Genomic DNA, 21251 nt, shown 5'->3' on the forward strand with positions numbered 1-21251 from the left:
CCCCCCCCCCCCCCCCCCCCGCCAATTCCTTCCTGTTGAGCCTTAAAAGGAATCTGTCTGAAACTTTTTATTTCTCAGAACTTTAGTATCAGAGAAGCCTCATCCATGGGTCGCCTGGCAAAAGCTTTACATACCCCCTGTCTTTCCTGCCAGGCGCTGGAGCTTGTGACTGTGCTGGTGGGCAGCCCCCGGGAAGACGGCCTTGTCTCCCTCCTGACCACCTCCGAAGATGCTGATGAGCCCCGGCGGCTCCAATTTCCACTGCCCACAGCCCAGCGGTCACTGGAGCCCGGGACCCCCCGCTGGGCCAACTATGTCAAGGGAGTGATTCAGCACTACCCAGGTATGGGGACTAGGGCTGAGTCAAGTTCATGCTGGTAGTATAGGAGCACCACCTCTCAGCTGCAAAGCTCCTTAGCTCATCTAATCCACCATGGGGTAACGTATAGGGGAGGGTATCCCTGTTTTACCCAGGATGAAACTGATACCCTGAGAGGTTCCAGAACTTGTCCTGAGCTGCCCATTTTATGATTAGCAGAGCCAGGATTCAAACCCTAGCCTGTTGGCCTCCAGAGCCCTAAACCAGGAGGAGAGTTGGGAAGACTGTGTCCCAGGAACCTCAGGGTAGGAGGATGGAGACACAGCCCTGGAAGCAGCTATCAGGCACTGCCTCCCTGCATGACAAAATACGTGCCCTTCGTGGGCCCGTCCTCCCAGATGGCCCATCTTACCATCACCCATTCTTTCCAGCTGCTCCCCTCCCTGGCTTCAGTGCAGTGGTGGTCAGCTCAGTGCCCCTGGGGGGCGGGCTGTCCAGCTCGGCGTCCCTGGAAGTGGCCACATACACTTTCCTGCAGCAGCTCTGCCCAGGTACTTCCTAGACCCCAGCCTTCCTTCCCTGAGGTTTCCTTGTCAGAGATTGTTCCTCGACTGTGGCTTCCGGAGGAGGGTGGGGAATCGCTCTGGCGTGTCCTTGGAGGTCCCACTGCTCCCATTCGCCCACTCCCACGTGCCCCCCCCCCCCCGGGCCCCAGCCTCCTCACCTCCCCCTGTGCCGCAGACTCCGGGTCCATAGCTGCCCGGGCTCAGGTGTGTCAGCGGGCCGAACACAGCTTCGCAGGGGTGCCCTGTGGCATCATGGACCAGCTCATCGCACTGCTGGGGCAGAAAGGCCACGCGCTGCTCATTGACTGCAGGTCAGGGGCTCCCCTTGTACCCTCCCACCTCGTCACGAGGAGCTTCTGGGTGGAGCGTGCCCACCGCCTGGTGTGGCAAGCAGACACTTGGGCTTGTCATCTCCCCACTCCAACTCCATGCCAGGTCCCTGGAGACAAGCCTGGTGCCGCTGTCAGAACCCAAGCTGGCCGTGCTCATCACCAATTCCAACGTCCGCCACTCGCTGGGCTCCAGCGAGTACCCTCTGCGGCGGCGCCAGTGTGAAGAAGTGGCCCGGGCGCTGGGCAAGGAGAGCCTTCGAGAGGTGCAGCTGGAGGAGCTGGAGGGTGAGAGCTGGCTGGGCATCCTGTGGGGCTGCCAGGCCCTTGACGCGGGCTTGACCCTCCTGTCTACCCCCTCCTCTCCGGGGGCCTGTGCTGTGCTCTGCCCACTCCCCCTAAGACTGCAGACCTAGGGCTCCAACCTCAGCAGGGCTGCTGAAGTCCTAACGTTGTTCTTTCTAATAGGAGGATTACGTTTCTGCTGTGGAAAATGTAGGAAAACACACAGAGGAAGACAGTGAGCTAGAGGGCCACCACCCAGGGATAGCCACCGCTAACACCGCCAGTGTTTCTCTACATCTGCGTTTACAAAGTTCAGCATAGGCCATACGGTCACTTGCTTTCTCTTTTACTACCATCTTAAGCCCTTTCCTGTGCCATTAGGGGCACTTCATCAGCAAGGCTTCTAACACTGCAGCGTACAGGTGTGTCATAAGTTAATCATTTTCTAATAATCCCGTGATGCGGCGGTGAATGTTTTCGTGCAAGGGAGTCTCTCTCATTATCTTCTTAGAAGTAGATTCTTAGGCGTAAGATTGCAGAGTCAAAAGGTGCAGGTATTTTAAAGGTTCATGATACACGTGGCCAGGAAGATAGGATATGTAATAGTTTGAGGGTCAAATACCATCTCGCTCCGTCATACCTGCGGGGCAGATAAGTCTTATTACGTTCATCGTTTTGGACGAGGAAGCTACAGTAAGTGGCGGTGCTGAGACTCAAACCAGGCATGTAACCCCCCATAGCCCGTACTCTCAGCCACGGGGCCAGGCTGCTGGCTTTGGGAGTTGTGCCCTCTCTGGCAGTGTGCGGGTGCCCATTTGGAGGACACTGGCCGGCCTGGTGGGACCAGCTTGTCCTTCTTGGTGACCTGTCATGTTCACACCTGCCCCACCTGCTCTGTGCAGGTGACCTTATTGGAGGTGTTCACGCTTGAACACTTTGGCCGTCCCTCCTCTCCACTGTATCCCTTCCCCACCACTCCTGGGGTGTGTGTGGGGGGGGTCTCCCCCAACCTTGGAAACAGTGCTGTCCTTTGCCTTCTCCAGAGTCTTGTGCCAGAAGCCCTGTTTTCCCTCCTTCCTGTCCTCTGCCTGGCTCTTCCCCTTTTGCTCGGAAACCTGGTCGGTTTTCTTCCCTTCTAGAATTGAGTCTTTTTCCTGTGCTCATCTTGGAAGAAGACCTAATGCTTTTGGCCCCCATTTTCTCAACTCCACTCACTTCTCCGTCCTCTCGGTCGGCCTGCCCCTTGCTCCTGCCGCCGGACACAGCAGTGCTCCCGGGGGGTTCCCCGCACACACCCACAGCCCGCATTCCCTCCCCCTCAGCGGCCCCCGCTCTCTCACAGTCCTGTTGTGTGTGCCTGCCCCAGGCTTTGTCCTCAGTGCACAGCCCCAGCCACCATTGCTCTGCTTACGACTCAGACAGGAGCCTGCAGCCCCTTGCTTTCCCGCCTGGAGCCCCCCCCCCCGCCCCCCGGCCCCTTTTCCACCTGCGGTCCTGGAGCCTCCACCCGATTCCCAAGGGAACTCATCATCCTTTGTCCCCCATAGGCTTCTCCTGCTTAGCTCCCCTTATCTGTGATTTCCTCACCCTTGTAACTTCTGTTTGAAACCTCAGTCTCTTGTGTCCTCACTACCCCCCCCCCCCCCCCAGTCTCCAATCTCTGTTCCCTCTGTTCCCTCCATTCCTTCTTCCCCCGCATCAGGCCCCTCGTTGGTTTCTGACTGTTTAACAACTGCTATCTGGGTTCCTGCTTCTCCCAGCTTGGGCCCTCTGCCCTAGGCAGTCACTTTTGTCCGCCAGAGCTCAGCTCCAGCCCTTCCCTGCTCCAAAACCTGTGTGGCATCCAGAATTAAGTAGCAGAGTCCCCCGGTACCCTGGGCTGCCGCTACCGACTCGGCTTGCTCTCCCCACCTCAGCGTTAGCCAGCAGGATAGCCTACTCTTGGTGGGCCCTGTGCCCTGCCTCTTGATCTTTGCCTGGGCTGTACCCCAACTCTGGAGCCCCAGCTCTCGGGGGCTCCACTGATGCTCCAGCGTAAACAGCGGCAGGATTTCTTCTCCCTCTTGTGCCACTGTGGACTCCTGTGTCCCCCTCACCTTGGAAGCACCAAGAGTCTGGGGCTTACCCTGTTGTTTACTGAGCACCCACTGTGCACCGGGCACTCTGCTGGCATGTTGCCCAATCAGTGCATAGCGGGTCCCAGAGAGTGACATAGGGGTCCCATCTTATAGTTGAGGAGGAAAGGCTCCAAACTTTAGTCACCAATGCCAGGTTCTGCTTACAGCTCTGTCAGAATCAGGTCTAAGACTGGAGGCTCCTCCCCTCCCCCCCTGCCCCCCCGCCACCTCCACCCCTACCCCTGCCCGCTAGCCTCATCACCCTGGTGCCCCCATCCCTCCATCTGCACGGGCCCAGAGGTGGTGGGGTGGCAGGTCTGCTGACCCCTTTCCCTTCCCAGCTGGCAGAGAGCTGGTGAGCAAGGAGGGTTTCCGGCGGGCACGACATGTCGTGGGCGAGATCCGGCGCACGGCCCAGGCCGCGGCTGCCCTGAGCCGCGGAGACTACAGAGCCTTTGGCCGCCTCATGGTAGAGAGTCACCACTCGCTCAGGTGAGGACTCCTGGGTGCCTGTATCTTCCAGGCACAGGCTGTCCCCAGGGCAGGGTGGGACCAGGCCTAGGCCCGCCCTCTCCTGTATCCTCTCTGCAGGGATGACTATGAGGTGAGCTGCCCCGAGCTCGACCAGCTCGTCGAGGCCGCGCTGTCAGCACCTGGGGTTTACGGCAGCCGCATGACTGGCGGTGGCTTCGGTGGCTGCACCGTGACCCTGCTGGAGGCTGCCTCCGTTCCCCAGGCCATGCAGCACATACAGGTGGGTGGGTGCCGGTGCCTGCGGGTGGGAGGGATGGAGAAAGGGCTTCCCAGGGCCCTGCCACGCTTAGACCCCACCTGCCTCTCCCCTAGGAGCAGTACAGCGGCACCGCCACCTTCTACCTCTCTCAGGCGGCCGACGGTGCCAAGGTGCTGCACTGGTGAGGCCCTCCCCGGGACAGCACCCGGTGGGCATGGGGCCTGCCAGGCAGCACGTCACGAAGCTCCAGGCCTCTGGCGCCTCTTGCCCTCTGCATCTGGGTGCTCAATAAACTTGTGCCTCCCATCACGATAACCCGCCTGCCTCTAGAGGTGGGTGTGTGCTTGGGGATCAGAGAAGCGTGTGTCAGAACCGCTCGCCTGCTCTGTACTGGCACTCCCTGGAAGAACAGACAGGGCAGAGCCAAGCGGTAGCAAAATCTTTTATTAAGTGCAGAGCAAAGCTGGGTCCTTGTCATGCTGGTCCCAGCTCTTTGGTTACGCACAAACGGGCTTGGGCCTGGGGTAAGGGAGTAGTGGCCAGAAGGGCCATCTGGGACCTCTGCTCCCTTCACGCCTCCCAGAGGACACCTACCCTCTGCTCCGTAGCCAGACGTGCTGGCCCTGTGATCAGCATGGGGGTGTGCTGGGCTGCGAGGGGTCCGAGGTTGGAGTAGCTGAGGCAGAGCCAGGAGGAGGAGGCAGGGTGGGGGCCCAGGTTCCAGGACACTGTCGGGTAGGGGTGGGGGGCTCAGGTCTGGAAGAACTGTTGGTCCACCTGGGTACTGAGGGTTCCACTGGTGGTCAGTGTCCGGCTCACAAACTCCTGGGTCACATGGCGGGTGAGGGAGCCACCTGCTTCCAGGCGTTGGGACCCCAGGGTCAGTCCATCTGCAGGGGAAAAAGCACTGAAGGACCCTGCCTGGGTCCCTGTCTGTCCTGCTCTGTTAGCGCTGTGCTCCCCCACGAGAACTAGGATCCCCTGCCCAGCGACTCACCCAGGAAGAAAGGCTCGGTTGTGCTGGTGTGGGTGGTGGTGATGCTGCTGTACTCGCCTGGCAGCTGGTGCTGGAAGAGCCCGGGGTGGCTGCCCAGTTGAGGAAAAGGGCCTGGCATGGGCAGATGAGCGCCAGTCAGGGATGGTGCCAGGAGAAGATGTGGCCGGAGAAGGGGTAGGGGTGAAGAATGGGCAAGCCACCTCACCTCCGTCCTGGGACTCGATGGTGATGATACCCTCACGCTCCGGCCCATAGCCTTGGGTGGTCTTGGCCTGCACCTTGAACTTGTAGGGCACGTTCTCACTGAGGCCCGGCACCGTCAGCCGGCTCTCAGGGCTGTCGCCATCCACCAGGAACGTGGTGGCTGGCTCTGGGCAGGGAAGATGCCTTTAGCCTCTGTGGCTCCCTCTCCACCCCTCCCCTGGCCACCCCTGAGGTGGGGACGGGCAGCACCTCCTCCATGGGCCATCTCACAGGTCACCAGGTAGCCGAGGATATCCCCATCGGGCCTGCGTGGCCGTTCCCAGCTCAACTGCAGCGAGTCTGGGCTCAGGGCAGTAAACACCAGCGGGCCCGGGGCACTGGGTGTGCTCAAAGTGAAGGTGGAGCCTGGGGGCAGCAGAGCAAGACTGTCAGCGTGTGGGTGGCTAGGGGACGTCATGGGGGCAGCCACGGGCTGGGGAGTCAACTCACCTGGCAGGGGGCAGAGTGGGCTCTGGGGGTGCACCTGCGACTCAATGGTGATGACACCCTCACGCTCTGGGCCCCAGCCTTCCTGACTCTGGGCCCGCACACGGAACACATAGGAATGGTTGGGCAGAAGGTCTTCCACCACCACCGAAGTCTGGCTGGGGCTAGGGATGTTGAGCCGACGCAGCTCCCCTGGGGAGGGCGGACCGGGGGTCAGTGTTACTCCTACCCCTGGCCTGATCCCACCCCTGCCCTAGGCTGCCACTGATCATCCCACCCAGGATTCGCTGCGGTTTGGGTACAGGTGGGGATCAGCCTGGTAGGGTGTGGCTGGTAGTTTAGGTGGTATGCTACACGAGGGATGAGTGGAGCCTAAAATCCCACCTATGTTCTGCCTGTTTGCGGGCCCAGGTCATTGCTGCTGCGAGTTTGCCTTCCCAGGGAAGCACCACTTCCCGGTTCCCACAAAAGCATCTCGCAGGCCAGCGGAGGCCCTGGGTCTGTCCCTAGGTCAGTGAAGCCTTGTGGGGCAACGTCTCGCAGAGGGAATGACCTGGAGAGAGGCCCAGGGAGCTGGATAACTCAGAGGAGAGGAGGCAGTGACGGGCAGCGAGGAGCATGCAAGTGAGGCCCTCTCAGGACGTCTGGTGGGGATCGTTAGTGTTGAAGGGACTTGGGTGGGTTCCTGTGCAGCTGGGTGCCCGAGCCTTGCAAGCCCCCAGCCTGCCGGCAGCTGTGCCTCACCCCCGTTCAGCAGCTGGTACTCCACACTGTAGCCCTGTAACGCCTGCTCACACTGTGGCTCCTGCCAGCTCACTTTCAGAGACGTGGGGCCCAGAGCCGAGAACACCAGGCGGGTGGGTGTGTTGGGCACACCTGCAGCCAAGCGGGAGCCTGAAGACGGGAGGCCACAGTCAGTTTCTGGCAGGGGGGTCTCTGGGCAGGAGCCCTCCCTCTGACCTCCCGCGGCTGTCTCATCTCTGCTGGCCGCTGGCCTCGCGGCTCATTCAGCCTGCAACACCCTGTCCGGGCCACCCAGCACCTCCCTGGACAACTCAGAGTGGATGCGGGCCCTGCCTGTGCCTAGAGAGGGTGAGCACCAGAAGTTGGCCTCCCCTCCCTCCTCAGCTGGTCTGGCCCCCCCTCTTCCCCCAACCCATCACCCCCGGAAGGGCAGAGGCTATATTAGGCATCAGCATTGATGGAGATGAAAAATGGAGGGTGAAGTGCTGGGTTTGGGCAGTGGCTGCGATGAACAGATGGGTGACAGATGGAGCGGGACGGCTGTGGAGACGCGAGATGGCCACCCCTGTACTACCTGGGCCCCGAAAGGGCGCCGCTGGCTGCCCAGCCAGGATTATAGCGTCTCGGGAGTCCCCAGAGGGAGGGAACCCTTTCATCTGAGCCCGACTCAGGGACCCGAGGGCCCAGGACAGCGGAAGCCTGCTCCTCCCCTCTTCCCAGATGGGAGGGAGGCCTAGGGCAGGACAAAACAAGAGTGAGGGCAGGAAGTGTGCGTGCTGGAGGATGGGAAGCGGGGCACGGCCCGGCCAGTAACCCCAGCCTCCCGGAGCTGGAAGAGAGGCAGGGTCAGTGGGAGAGGCAGGGCTGGGAGCGGACACTCACTGTGGGAGGACACGGAGGTGAGGGTGGAGTAGTCCCTGGGCAGCGTGGCAGAGTGGGAGTGGGAGTGTTCGGTGCGGGTCAGCGAGTGGTAGTCCCGCGTGAGGGTGGAGGATGTGCTCAGCACCCGGTGGGGCAGGCGTGGGCTCAGGTGGGTGCCGTAAGCGGTGTTGGCCACGGTCATCCTGTTCAGAGAGTTGGAGCTGCCTGGGAAGGCCACGTCCATCCGCCCGTTCACCACCAGGTGCTCTGTGGGAGGAGAGCAGGGTCACTCGGACAGGCCTGCGCCAGACCCAGACGCAGGCTGTGGCCCTGGGAATTCTTAGGATTGCCTACCCTCTGAGGGGAGGGGGTGGGGGGCGCTTGGCATAAAGAAAACCAGCCTCTCTTGGCCCACCAGGGAAAGAAGCTCAGTGTTCCCGGCAGAGTCCAAGGGGCCACACAGGCTTCTGCAGCCCATGTCTGTCAGTCCTGCAGGATGCCAGTGTGGACCGTGTGAGCACCGCTGACCCCAGCTGGGAGACCTACTGCCCTTGCCGTCAGCCCTGCCTGGGGGAGAGCCCAGATGCCTGCCCTCGTGTCCCTTGAGACCTCTGGGGGGGGTCTCCTTGGGTACTAGCGCCTGCCCCTGGGCACGACGAACTTCTGAAGTTGCATGCTCCTGCGGGCAGTCCTGCTTTGAGGAGATCACGAATGCCTGGCCCGGGGGTCCCTCGGCTCTGGGGGTCCGCCTCCGCGCCGTAGCACCTCCCCAGGTTGGGCAGGGGGCCATTAGTGGGCAGCCTGACCACAGGGGGCTCAGGCTGGACGCAGGCGGCAAACGAGCGCGCCTGGCCGGGTGCGGGGTCGGGGCGCGCCGGGCAAGCCCGTCACCTCCGGGGGGCCTGGGTGTGGCGCCGCGGGCTAGGCCGCCACCCTCCCCGCCCGCGCCCCCGTCCGCGCTGTCTTCCGGGGGGCCGCGGGGCGGCTCGCCGTCGGAGGAGCGCCCGCTGCTGGCCGACAGGCGCGGGATGAGCTCCGGGGGCAGCCGCCACGTGACGCGCCGCAGGTCCAGCTCCTCCCCCAGCAGGGGCTCGAACTTCCAGCTGCCGCCTTGGGAACAACGAAGGGCCGCGTTGGCACCGCCGGCGGGCGCGGGCGGCTCCGGGAGGGGGCGCGGCGGGGCGGAGGCCAGCGACGTGAGCCCGTCCTCGGCTCTCCGGAATCCAAGTGTGTCGGGGCGGGGCGGGGGGGGGGAGGTTGGTCTCGGAGCAGGCGACAGGCGGGCCCCTCGGCCCGCACGACGGAAGAGGAGGCCTTCCGTGTGCGCCAGAGCTGGCAGGGCTGCAGCTGGGGAGGACAGGCCCCAGGGGTAGCCCTGGCTTTGGCACCAGCTGCGAGGCCTCTTGGTCTGAGCCTCGGTTTCCCATCTGTACACTGGAGAGAATAATCTCTCCCTTGCCTGCCTCCCAGGGACAGTTCCAGAAGCCACAGAGTGCGTCACAGATAGTGTTAACAGCTGAGCTTTCTCTCATACCCTCAAAACCCCCGCGACCCTTGGGCTGGGGTTCCTGAAGTCCAAGCTCAGCTCTGTCAGGGCACGTAGGTGTTCACAGGGGGCCTGAGGCTTAGGCAAGGGTGGAAGAAAGTAGAAATCCAGAGAACCTTCACTCGTGGCATTGTATGACTGACATCCTATTTTACAGATCAGAAAACTGAGGCACAGAGAGGGCGAGCAGTTCATCTGATGTCCCACAGCAGAGCCAAAGCTAAAACAGAACCAGGGAGTCCAGCCAAGGACCCTTTGTACCACACTGCAGGGAATCAGGAGGGAAGAGGAGCACCGGACCAGAGGACGGGACAGGGGACACTGCCTCCCTGACCCTGGGCAGGTGGCTGCTCTGAGCTTCCGGGTCATGCCTGCCTCCTCCCACATTGTCCCTGGGAGGTGGCCTGAATGTCCTGACTCCATGGCACAGCTGGTGAGCCTTCCAGAAGCAAGGCTGTGTTTCCACACTGGTCCCATGTGCATGAGCCTACATGACTCTGTGTGCATCTGCTCCCAAGCAAGTCTCTGCCTGTGCTTATACACAGACGTGCACACGACTGCATGTGGGCCACGTTGGCTTTGCCCCCTCTGTACCCAGTGCCAGTATGATGCCTGCCAGATGGTCGGCTCTGCAGATATCCACCTGGAGCTGAGAGGGACTTCTGGTCTTGACCTCTAGGCCCAGTGGTCATCGGCCCCTTTGCTTTCTCTGGACACCAGTGACAGCCCCACCTCCTACCCAGGACTTCCTCTCATGGATCCCAGGCCCACTCACCGGTGTCGTCGGAGACGCTAGGCCTCTGGCTGCCAGCAGGGGAGCGCAGTACTTCGTCGCTGTACATGAGGAAGCTCTCGTAGTCTTCCCCGCACTGGGCGTCCACGATGGGGATGTCCGGGATGATGGGGACTGCAGGGGTGGGAGAGGTGAGCCAGGGACCCAGCCTCCTGTCCTCCCCTCTCCACCCTGTGCCCTGCCCCACCGCCACCCCCCACTCACTGGACATGGGCCGCTTGGGCTGGGTGGCCAGGTTGATGATGGCCTCCCGCTCGGGCCCCCAGCCTGCCCCGTTGCGCGCCTTCACTGTGTAGCGGTATGGCTGGGACTCCCGCAGGTTCTCAATGAGCAGCATCCGCCTCTTAGGAGTGTCCACCAACACCTTCTTCATGGGCCCGATGGGTCCTGGGGCAGGGAGAGTGCCTCAGAGGGGTCCTTCTACGTTCCTGCCTGGCCCAGCCCCGCCTCAGATGTAACAGCACCGCTGCGTGGTCTCTGAATCGCACGGAGAGGGCGCAGGGGACAAGGCAGAGAGCAAGCAGCTATTGGAACTCCTGTGTCGTGCCGCGCCCTGAGAACCTGGGTGTGCCTCATTTAAGGAAGGGTCACCAACTCTCCGAAGGGCTGGCTCATCCTTAAGTGGCAAAGCCAGGACTAGACCCAAGGTGGCCCCACTGTGACCTCTACGGATTGGTAAACGGTCCTGTGTCCACCTGAGGCACACTCCGGCCGTGAGGGTGCCTCTGTCTCATTGTCCACACGACCAGACCCCAAGTGCTCTGTTGAGGAAGTGAAAGTGGAGATATCCAGACACCCACCCCAGCTGCCCTGTGGTCACAGGAGCAAGGACTGGAATAGAGGGGTGGGCTCGGGGAAGCTGCACCTCCGGGCAGGCTGAGGTTTCGGAGAGCTAAGGGGTGGGGAGAAGGGTGGAGAAGAGGGCCAGCAGTGACAGGTGAGCAGAGAGCAGAGGCCAGGCAGCTCTCCTCCACTCACACCTAGAAGGGCAGACACGCAGCCCTGGGAGAAAGGAGAAAGTGACCCTCGTTGCTCTGAGCAAGTGACGGCACCTGGGCCCAGGCACAGCAAGAAGTGCCCTGCCATGCTCGAAGGCTTCTGGGAAACCAGAGAAGGCCCAGAAGGACGGAGGCCAGAAAAGGTCCCAGTTTCCAAAGAGGTCCAAAGGAGGGTTCTGGAAAGTGCTACCTGATAAGCTTGATGTCTACCCCCAGCCAACCACTGTGCTTAAAAAGAATTGATTGGTGGAGGCCCATCAGCCTGGGGGAGGTCTCTAGCTGCCAAGGTGGGCACTGTTCTCCGCCCACCCCTCACATCTCTTTCAGCTAGTGGGAACAGGGGAGAGGGACACCCACCAAAGTGCTGATGCCCTCAGCCAGGAGGGCCATCCAGCACATTCCAGGACACAGCTGAGACCTCAGCAGACTGAAGCCATGCCTGAAACCATCAGGGATGAACTTTGGACAGGGTACGTATCATTCCTGGGATGAAAGGCGGGATCAGAGGAGACTTCCTAACAGTGGTCCATGGGCAGACTAGGTGTTATAAACCTGGAACAGGCCAAAGGTGTGATGTAGCTGCTGAGGTTGCATGTGGTCTGCTTGGCTGGTAAAGAGCCACGAGCCTGATGTCTAGAATAATCTTGGGGCCCTCTGCCCTTTTGGGCCATCCCCGAAGCGCTGCGCCTGACCCACGTTAAGGTCCATGGGTCATATGGGGTGGTGAGCTCTGCAACCCTGGGACGGAACAAGCAGCAGTGAGGGCACAAGGAGGAGGTCCCTGCACCAGGCGGCAGGTGGAACCGATGTCCCTCACTTCCTCATCTTGGCCATTGGCAAGGGGTGCCCACCCTTCCCTCCCTTCCAGGACTGGGAAGAAATAACAGTGCTGCCATGCACTCCGGCCTTGGGCTGTTATTTGAGATGTACTTAAAAAAAAAATGGTTTCTCTGAAATTCAGGGCATCCTCTATTTGCTAATCCTACCAACTCTACTTTGGCCCTACAAGAACCGCGTGAGAGTGAGCCGTGCGGGTTTGCTGTATGGGAAGCCTTCTCATGCCTTCTATCCCCACCTGCCCTGTGAGCTTCTGGGCTTGGTCTCGGGATGCAGCCAGCCCCAACCTGACCACAAACCTGATGATGCCTCGGGCAACCAGACCTATGGGACACATCCACCAACCGGGACGATGTGACCTTCCTCTTGCGCTTTGCTCCCTCCCCTTCCTGCTGTCCTAGGGGCAGGAGGGGCCCACGTCCTTACGGTTGTCCTCGTTGACCAAGCCGTAGCAGACCTCGTAGGCCGTGATCTCTCCGTTGGTCTCAGCTGGCTCAGCCCAGCTCAGCTGGGTCACCGTGGAGGAGACGACATTGAAGGCCAGACGCCCCGGCTCACTGGGTACTAGGGAAGGAGGGGGAGCAGTGCAGGAAGAAAGCTGTCAGCAGCAGCAGGTGGAGGGCAGGGTTCTGGGAGTAGAGCGGGCAGAGCTGGGCACGGGGGCATCAGGGTGGTTCCGGGACAGACGTGTGGTGAGGCCTCACCTTCCTGTTGGGTGCGGCAGGACACCAGGGAGCTGTAGGGACCCTCGCCCTGTGCCCCGTAGGCGCACACCTTCATCTCATAGTCGCAGTATGGGTACAGGTTTGTGAGCTCCACCGAGGGCACCTTGCTGTCGAGCAGATGGGCCTCAGACTCCGAGTCACCCTGGATCCAGTACTTCACCTGCTCCCAGGGGAGGAACTGGTCAGCGGGAGGCGTCAAGTGCCAGAGCTGCTCGTTGACGTCCTGCCCTTATTGTCCCCTTTGCACCGATGAGACACGGAGGGGTTGGTGACCTGCCAGGTTCACACAGCAGGGCTGGGGCAGAACTCAGGTGTCTTCTGGGTGGGGGGAGGGGCCGCATTCCAGGAAGGAGGGCAAATGTCTGAAAACTTCAGGGACGGGCCTTCGCTCTTCCCCGGGGCAGATGGGGGTTCCCCCTGTCCACTTGTGCTTGGCTCCCCAGGGCCAAGCGTGCCCTCTCTGCCCCCTCGGGGGCTCTTTGGCTTCAGGTGGCCCGTCTCCCCAGTGGGTACCAGCCCTCCGCGTCCACCTCCCTCCTTGCCTCCCACCTTACCCTGTACCCCGTCGGCTTGCCCGGAGGGGGCAGCCAGTTGAAGTGGATCTTTCGGGACCCGGCGGCCTTGGCATTGGGGTTCTGTGGGGCACCCAGGTCACCAGGGTGAGGTGGAAATGATGACAGCATCGGGCTTGTGAAGTTCCGGTCCAGTTCATCTGCAGTGGGCCGAGTCAGCGCAGGGCAGACAGCTCAGACACCCCCTCTTTGAGTGAAGCAGGAATCCACCCTCACCACCAGGGGGCTCCAGAGACTCAGTTGCCAACTCTTCCCCGCCTCAACTGACCGCTGACAACTGACAGCACTCAGCACCCGGGACTCTGGGGGGACTGGTGCCCCCACTGGTGCTACAGAGGGCATCCTGCCCTCCTGGTGGAGGACCCGGAGGCAGGGGGTGTCTGGAGGAATGAGAAGGAGGAGGGAGATCGTCTGCCCTTCTTTCTCCCTTGGCAGCCAAAGGAATGTTCCATGTCAGAACGTTTGTTTCTATACCCCCTTCCCCAGCGTGCTCCCCACTCTACTCTGAGAATCCCCCCTCCTCTCCTGTCTTCCAGGCAAGGCTTCTCTGGGGTGGGCTCATAGACATCACCATACTGGAGGTTAAGGACCCGTGAGAACTGTTTCACCCCTCTAGGAAACACCTGCATTTTAGTTGGAACTGAAGCTGAAATCAAAGGGCTAAGACCTAACGGTGGGGTTCATGGCGCCGCCAGCAGGCTGGGTAGCCACAGCGTGAAAAAAGCCACCCTCTTTGGCTGAGAGCAGGATTGCTGGATAAAATGCAGGACGCCTAGTTAAGCCAGAATTTAAGATGAACAACAAATAGGATAAGTATATCCCACTGAGGTGTGGGACATACTTACACAAAACTTGTTCTTTGTTTATCTGAAATCCAAATTTAACAGGGAATCCTATATTTTATTTGCCCATACTGCAGCCTTAGTGGAGAGGCCCCCAGCCCTCCCTCCCCACCTGCTTAAGGGGCTCTGCCTACCTCGGTCTCCAATGACGACGGTGGCTGAGTGGGGCTGGCCCAGGCGGGCCCCAAACTTGGGGTTGCTGAGTTGAATGTGGAAGCGGCGGGTCTGGCGGCCCCGCAGGAGGGAGTCTATCTCCCGCGGCTCCAGGAGCTTCACCTGCAGCTCCTTCCAGGTCTCCCCAGGTTGGAACAGCAGATCCCCCTCTGCAGGGATGTAGTCCTGGGAGGGAGAAGGGGTCAGGGTCAGACCAGGCCTGGAGGATGAATCATGCCACTCCACCCCAACCGCCTGGATACGGCAGAGAGCACCACACACAGACCATCCCACCTGCACACGAAATGGCTCCTGTTTCCGTAGCACCTCCCGTGCATCAAGCACTTACTAGCTCATTTGACCCTCACAGCAATGTGAGGTGAGCTATTGCTGTCCCCACTTTACAGATGAGGAACTGAGGCACACGGAGGGGTGGAGAAACTTGCCCACATTCACACAGGCAGTTGCGATAGAGCTGAGGTTTGAACCAAGGCCCAGAGATGGGGATGTATAGCAGATCCAGAAGAGTCTCACACAAGCAGACCCCAGCCAGGGAGGGAAGAACCTGCCCCACACTGCGGCTCTGAAGTCTGGGATCCGACCAGGCCCCAGGCCCTGCCTCCTAGGGAGGGTGCCCCCATCAGCTCCAGTTTTCTTCCTCCCCAGCAACCCGGGGAAGTATGTCCGTGTCAACATACATGTATCGTGCTCACATGAGACCACTAGGTGGCGATGCACACTAACATTTCAAGTTCAGGCCCAGCAGGGGGCAAATTCAACAGCTTAGAAACCCAGAAAGAGACACTGCAGTCAGTGTAAGAAAAGCAGGAGTTACCCCCTAGACGACTGAGACTGAGCTGGGGGGGGGGAACTCTTCCAAAAGTCGAAGTCACAAAAGGCAAAGCCAGGGAGTTGTCCTAGATAAAAGGACACCTAGGGCACACCACAAAATGCAATGGCAGATCCGGGATTGGTTCTTGGACTGGAGCAAAAACAAAAAAACAAAACAAAACAAAAAACCCCAAAACCGCTATAAAGGACATTATTGGGGCATGTGAACATGGGGAGATCTGAATATGAACCAATTATTAGGTAATGCTTTTTAGAATTTATTTCGAGACAGAGAGGGAGAGAGAGAGAGAGAGAGAGAGAGAGAGAGAGAGAGAGAGATTCACCCATATAGGGGAGAGGCAGAGAGACAGGGAGAGAGAGAATCCCAAATAGGCTGTGTGCTGTCAGTGTGGAGCCTGATGCGAAGCTTGAACTTATGAACCGTGAGATCACGACCTGAACCGAAATCAAGAGTTGGATGCTTAATTAATCGACTGAGCCACCCAGGTGCCCCTATAATGTGAGGTTTCTTAAGGTTGGTAATGATGTTGTAGCTGTGTAGAATAACCTTGTTCTCAGCAGGTGCCGCCAGAAGCTTTAGGGTCTATGTGATGTCTATAACTTACTTTGTTGAGCAAACACAATGAAATGAAACACAACTCTCTCTCCCCCTGTCTTTCTACAGTTCTAGAAAAGAGATACAGATACGCATATATATCTTTAGATAGATGCATCTATTCTTATATCTATATAGAAGGAGAACAAGAAAACTATTATTAATTGGTGACTCTATGTAAAGGGTAAATGGGTGCTGGGGCACCTGGGTGGCTCAGTCGGTTAAGCCTCTGACTTCAGCTCAGTTCATCATCTCACAGTTTGGGAGTTCGAGCCCCGCGTCGGGCTCTGTGCTGACAGCTCAGAGCCTGGAGCCTGCTTCAGATTCTGTGTCTCCCTCTCTCTCTCCCCCTCCCCTGCTCGCACTCTGTCTCTCTCTCTCTCTCTCTCTCAAAAATAAATAAACATTGAAAAAATTATTTAAGGGTAAATGGGTGTTAATGGCATTAGTCTTTTCATTTTCCTATAGGCTTGAAGTTTTTCAAAATAAAAAGTTGGGAAATAATAAAAATGTTTTAAAAAATACTTAAACACCAAAATGCCTTTATAAAAGCATAACAGGGTAGCTGGAATCCCTTATATAATACGGTGTGTTCAGTGAGATTTATGGACATACAGATTCGTCTTTGGAACTTTTATCGGGGGCCCCGGAGCAGTAATGAGAACTGTTCCTTCCAATAAAAGGAAGGGAGGAACACGCCGTGGCCAGGCTGCCGGCATTCGCCGAACTGGCCTGTGGGCCCAGTGAGACTAGATCGTATGACTCCGGCTGAATTGCTGATATGAATATTTTTAGTTTGTAAATGTTGATAAATCCAGAAGCACACCCAACACCTGGACGTGGCTCTTCCCTGAGACTGGGGTCCAGTGATGAAGGGGATGTGGGCTCACAGGCGTGGCAGGGGGGCAAACTGTGACAGCCTTTCTTGAGAGTCTGCCCAGGGACATGAGGCCTATGCTCCCACCTCAAGAAGCCCAAAGCCCCTGGACGTGGGCAGACGGAATCCATCTCACTACGTAGGGTTTGGCTGCCCTGGTAGATACTGGGTTGTTGGAAGGGAGATATGAATGATCCGGACATGTCCCTGGTAGCGACGAGGCCTCACCTAGGGCGCTTTTGGTGAGACACATCTATTATGAGTGGCAGGGGCAGGCAGACATGTCCTTGGGAGGCTGGCCGGGGGCGCCACCAGCATCCCAGCGACTCTGGCAGCTGCCGTGAGCTCTCGCTGGGCCCCTGGGAAATGCCTTTGACCTCATGGCAGAGCCTTACCCGGTTGCCCTGTGCGGTGTTATCCTGTGTGCGGTAGGAGACTTGGGACTTGCCGTTGTCCAGGATGCGCCGGACGACGGGAATGCGGGCCACTTGCTCTCCGCCGCTGACCGAGTACTCAGGCTTCTCAAATGACACTATCCCGCTGGCTGCAAGGACCCAGGCACCAGTCAGGGCGGCCTGCCCTCAGTCCTTTCGCAATACGCACCCTCTTTCTGGGCCCACCCCAGCCTCCAGGAGTCTGCCTGTCGTTCCTCACCCCACTCGAGGGAGGGGATGGAAAATTCTTCCAGAAAAGGTGGAGGGGCCGGCACAGTGTCCAGCTGACATCCTGGAAGTGTCAGGGCAGAGAAAGGAGGCCAGGTAGGGCCAGAACCAGAGATGGGGGCGAGACTGGGCTGGGACAGAGCAGGACAAAGGCCTGTGGTGCAGGGGCAGGTGGGGAGGAGAGCTCGGGGACCACAACAGACCCTCTGGATGCAGAAAGGATGCTTATCAACAACTCGGGGGTCCCCAGGAGGGAAGGCGACTTGGGTGTCAGTGGTGCGATGCCTCGCTTCCCCTCTAAATAGGCTCGGGTGAAATGAACTCCCAATGCCCTTCCTGCTCTGATGTCCTGGCATCCCGGGGAGGTCCATTCAATCTCCTACGTTCAAAGGCCACAGGGGCAAGAAGGGGAGGGATGGGGGACAATTTCAGGAGGACACGGCACCCTATAATTACAGCAGAAGCTCCCACATTGAGCGCTTACCACCAGGCACTGGGCAACGATGCATAGCCACATACCCCTCTTGAGAGCCAGACGCCCATTTTACAGATGGAGAAACCAAGGCTCAGAGAGGTTAAGTGACTTGCCTAGGCCACACGGCCAGGCCCCATCTGCCCTCAGATGTTAGGAGGAGCCCCCTTTATGCCCCCCTGCTCCCGCCGCCCTGACCCACCTTGCTCCTTGATGATGGTGATGTTTACCAGGCGGCGACCGAGGGTGGCAGTGCCCATGGGCACATCGATGGCTTCCACCAGCAGCTGCTTCTCATCATCGTCCTCAGGCCGCATGAAGAGGGGCACCCGCACGTCCACCAGCTCCACGCCCTCCTGGAACTCCACCATCCCCCGGGCATCTGGGTGGGAGTTGGAGGGGCAGGCACATGTGGCTCAGGCGGCTGCCCAGGGGTGGGGGGCATAAGGAAGTGGCGCAGGGAGCCTGCCCACCTACCTTGGTCTGCAGTGAGGGTGTAGTAGCCGGGGGCCACCTTGAGCTCATGGAAGGCCCCCTGTTCCACCTGCTTCTCCGTCAGCTTCAGCAGGGCCTGCTTGGCCGCGCGAGGTGCCATCAACACCGTATCCACAATGGTGTGGTCCTGCCTGGGGTGGGGGGTGGGTAGGTGGGGACGTGTCAGGCTGGCCACGGATGCTGGCACTTGTCCCCCCAGCCCCCACCCTCCTGCCTGTCCTCTCCCCATTAAGGGACAAGACGCCTGGCAGCAAAAAGTGCCACCATGAAGTAGCCCCAGTGTTACAGGCTGTTCGTGTGTGTTATAGAGAAAAAGAGACCTGTGATCAACTCCATTTGCGAAATAGACTTCTTCTCTGCGGGCCTTCTCAGAGCCTTTGAGGTAGTTGTATGCATAGTGAAACCGTAAGAAGGGTGTGGGGAACGAAGTCAGTGCTTCTCAAATGGATTTGATCACAGAACCATCACTTCACAGAGCATCTGGCACGCTGCCCCCCCCCCCACCTCACCTTGAGTCTCAGCCAAGCCACTGTGCCTCCTTGAGCCTTGGGGTCCTCATGCATGAAATGGGGCTACCCTGCCCACCTCATCTATGAAATGGGGCCCCTCCCTAAACCCTCCCAGCCACACCTCTTCAGGTGGGATTCCAGCAATAGATGCCGTACAAAAAAGACGCTAAGGGTAAGGGTGCTGAGGTCAAACTGCCTGGGTTCAAATCCTGGCTCTGTCTCTTAGTAACTAGGTAATCTTGGGTAAGATACTTGACCTAGGGCTGCCCCACCCGTGTCCCTTCAACTCACTTTTTCCCGGCGTTGGGCTGCTGCCTGTGGGGGGACAAAGAAGGGAGCATGAGCCACACAGTCTCTGGGATAGAAGCACGGACCTGCTTGTGGGGGTGGGGGGCCCTAGAGTGGGTAGTGGGGGCAGCTCCCGCCCCTGCCCCCAGGCACCCAGGACCCACCGGAATTTAGTCTGCTGGAGCTTGTGTGCACCTGTGATCTGTCTGTACACCTCATTCAGCTGCCAGGCAAGGAAAGGCGTGAGGCTGGCACCCTGGGTAAGCCTCTCTACCCAGAGCCACCCAGACCCAGAGGATATGGTTGGCTGGGACATGCACATGGCCATGTGCATTGCCTTGTCCCCTTCCGGAAACATTCACAGGACAACCCCACACCAGGCACATGTCCAAGGAAGCCCCTCTTTCCTACTAGGAAAAATCCACGTTCCGCAGCTGCTTTCTCCTTGCTCTCCCCCTACCTGGATCACACCCATGCCCAGGGATGCCGGGGGCCCCAGGGTCAGCTTCTTTGGCCCTTACATTCTCCTCCACCTCCTGGCGCAGCTGGTCACACTCTCGAGTGTCAGGTTTCAACAGGTTCTCAGTGCAAAGGCGGGCGAGGCGCAGGGACAGCCCATAGGGCACTAGGGCAGGCAGGGATGGGGGTCATCAGCCTCCGGCACACCAGGCACTCTAGAAGCCCCCCCCCAAGACCCATGCTCGGATGGTGGCAGGGGCGGGGGCAACTTGCTGGCCGAGACCCTGAGGCCTGTAGCACCATCAGGAAGGGCCGAAGGTGGCCAAGCCTGTGTCTGCCCCCAACGCCCAGAGAAAACAGGAATGGTGTGATTTGAACCCAGGACCAGTGGTGAATGTGCCCCAGGCCCCATGGGCGCTCCCAAGAGCCACCGTGCCAAGCCCCAGTCCTCACCCAGCTCCATGGGGTTGGTGCTGGAGGCATGGGTGGCAAAGCCAGGCCGCTGCACGTTGTTGGTGATCTTCCATCGGACCATGTCACGTCCCTTGAGGTTCCCACTGCGTAGCATGGGTGTGTCCAGGTGGTCTGAGGCCATCAGGTTCTCCCGCAACATGTAGTGGTCTTCCTTGAAGCCCACCATGTGCCCTGCGTGACAGGGTCCTCAGCATGGGGCCCCACCCCGGGCCCTCCCAGCCACACCCCCTCAGGGTGGGACCCTAGGCCTCCTGCTTCCGTTCCACACACACCCCTGCTTCTCCTCCACCCCATCTGGGGGAATGAGCGGTCAGAGCCGTTGCCACCCCGCACATGCTGGGCCCGTACCTCGGTTGCAACAAGGGAGAAGTGCCAGGCAAGCCTAGGAGATAAGGTGGGCGGGGATGAGGGCTGGGACAACTGCCCCAGCCCAGGTAAGCCCCTCCGGCCACCTGCCACCCGCCCCCTTCCCCCCTTCCCCCCCACGCCAATGGTCCAGAGCGGCAACACTGCCTTCCCCAGACACCAAGGTATCAAGGAAGTTGAAGGGATCTAGGTGTGGACCACATATGGTGAGTACAGAGGTTGGTGGGGGCAGAGGGTTCCCAAAGTTTGTACCATGGGACCCTGGTCCTGCCAGATGCTCTGTAAAGTAATGGTTCTGTGATCAAACCCATTTGAGAAGCACTGACTTCATTCCCTGTGCCCTTCTTACAGTTTCACTATGCATACAACTACATCAAAGGCTCTGAGAAGTCCCGCAGAGAAGCCTGTTTCTCAAATGTATTTGACCACAGACCTCTTTTTCTCTGTAACACACACTAATAATAGCCCCTAACACTGGCATTACTACACAGTTTCTCCTCTGCCACGACAATTCAGCATTCCATGCCAGACCATCCCCCATGACTTCCTGCCTCTCATCTTTCCTTCCCAGTGAGACTACCAGCTCCTGGTGGGCAAGGTCTTTCTTCTCTCTGTTGGCTCCCATGGCCCTTTGCATGTGCCTGACCTGAGGGCAGGTGGTCTCAGGTATAGGCCACTGATGACTGGCAGAGGCGAAGGGCTAGGGTAGGAAGGGCACTAGAGCTGGACAGAAGACATGGCTTCACCTGGCCTCTCCGCGTATGAGGACCTTGGTGGGGGTGTGGGGACCCTGGTGAGATTTGGGGACCTGGTGGGAGATGGGCCCCTGGTGGGAGTTGGGGACCCTGAGGGGGCTGGGGATCCTGGTAGGAGGCGGGGACCTGGTAGGAGGGGGGGACCTGGTGGGGGTGGGGACCCGGGGGGGGGTGAGGACCTGGGGAGGGTGGGGACCTGGGGGAGGATGGGGATTGGTGGGGGTGAGGACCTGGAAGGGGTGGGGACCTGGCGGAGGTGAGGACCTGAGAGGAAGTGGGGCCTGGTGGGAATTGGGGCCCTGGGGGGGGGTGGGGCCCTGGGGGGGTGAGGACCTGGGGT

General features: G+C 59.6%; 2 protein-coding genes across 4 annotated transcripts in view; one reads left to right on the forward strand and one right to left on the reverse strand.

The window, feature by feature from the left end:
* GALK1 (galactokinase 1) overlaps positions 1-4664 on the forward strand; it is a 5747-nt gene extending 1083 nt beyond the window's left edge. Inside the window, exons 2-8 of the mRNA XM_049635718.1 lie at positions 154-343; positions 751-870; positions 1061-1196; positions 1321-1502; positions 3958-4108; positions 4208-4370; positions 4463-4664. Coding sequence (XP_049491675.1) covers positions 154-343; positions 751-870; positions 1061-1196; positions 1321-1502; positions 3958-4108; positions 4208-4370; positions 4463-4534 — 1014 coding nt within the window. The 3' untranslated portion in view covers positions 4535-4664. The remainder of the gene's footprint in view (positions 1-153; positions 344-750; positions 871-1060; positions 1197-1320; positions 1503-3957; positions 4109-4207; positions 4371-4462) is intronic.
* Positions 4665-5010: 346 nt separating this feature from the next.
* ITGB4 (integrin subunit beta 4) overlaps positions 5011-21251 on the reverse strand; it is a 29538-nt gene continuing 13297 nt past the window's right edge. The window contains exons 19-40 of one of the 3 annotated variants that reach the window (XM_049635714.1): positions 20139-20172; positions 19770-19961; positions 19379-19482; positions 19022-19080; positions 18861-18884; positions 18043-18191; positions 17768-17947; positions 16827-16975; positions 14089-14293; positions 13095-13252; positions 12520-12700; positions 12242-12379; positions 10185-10367; positions 9963-10094; positions 7663-7908; positions 7355-7513; positions 6781-6930; positions 6040-6228; positions 5800-5955; positions 5552-5716; positions 5347-5457; positions 5011-5239 (exon numbers count right to left, since the gene is read on the reverse strand). In XM_049635714.1, the coding sequence (XP_049491671.1) occupies positions 5100-5239; positions 5347-5457; positions 5552-5716; positions 5800-5955; positions 6040-6228; positions 6781-6930; positions 7355-7513; positions 7663-7908; positions 9963-10094; positions 10185-10367; positions 12242-12379; positions 12520-12700; positions 13095-13252; positions 14089-14293; positions 16827-16975; positions 17768-17947; positions 18043-18191; positions 18861-18884; positions 19022-19080; positions 19379-19482; positions 19770-19961; positions 20139-20172 (3204 nt within the window). In that variant the 3' untranslated portion in view covers positions 5011-5099. Of the gene's footprint in view, positions 5240-5346; positions 5458-5551; positions 5717-5799; positions 5956-6039; positions 6229-6780; positions 6931-7354; positions 7514-7662; positions 7909-8532; positions 8752-9962; positions 10095-10184; positions 10368-12241; positions 12380-12519; positions 12701-13094; positions 13253-14088; positions 14294-16826; positions 16976-17767; positions 17948-18042; positions 18192-18860; positions 18885-19021; positions 19081-19378; positions 19483-19769; positions 19962-20138; positions 20173-21251 lie in introns of all 3 variants that reach the window. The other 2 variants (XM_049635717.1, XM_049635716.1) reach the window with 2 other exon arrangements.

Source organism: Panthera uncia, chromosome E1 (genome assembly GCF_023721935.1).
Source record: "Panthera uncia isolate 11264 chromosome E1, Puncia_PCG_1.0, whole genome shotgun sequence".
Classification (NCBI taxonomy): domain Eukaryota; kingdom Metazoa; phylum Chordata; class Mammalia; order Carnivora; family Felidae; genus Panthera; species Panthera uncia.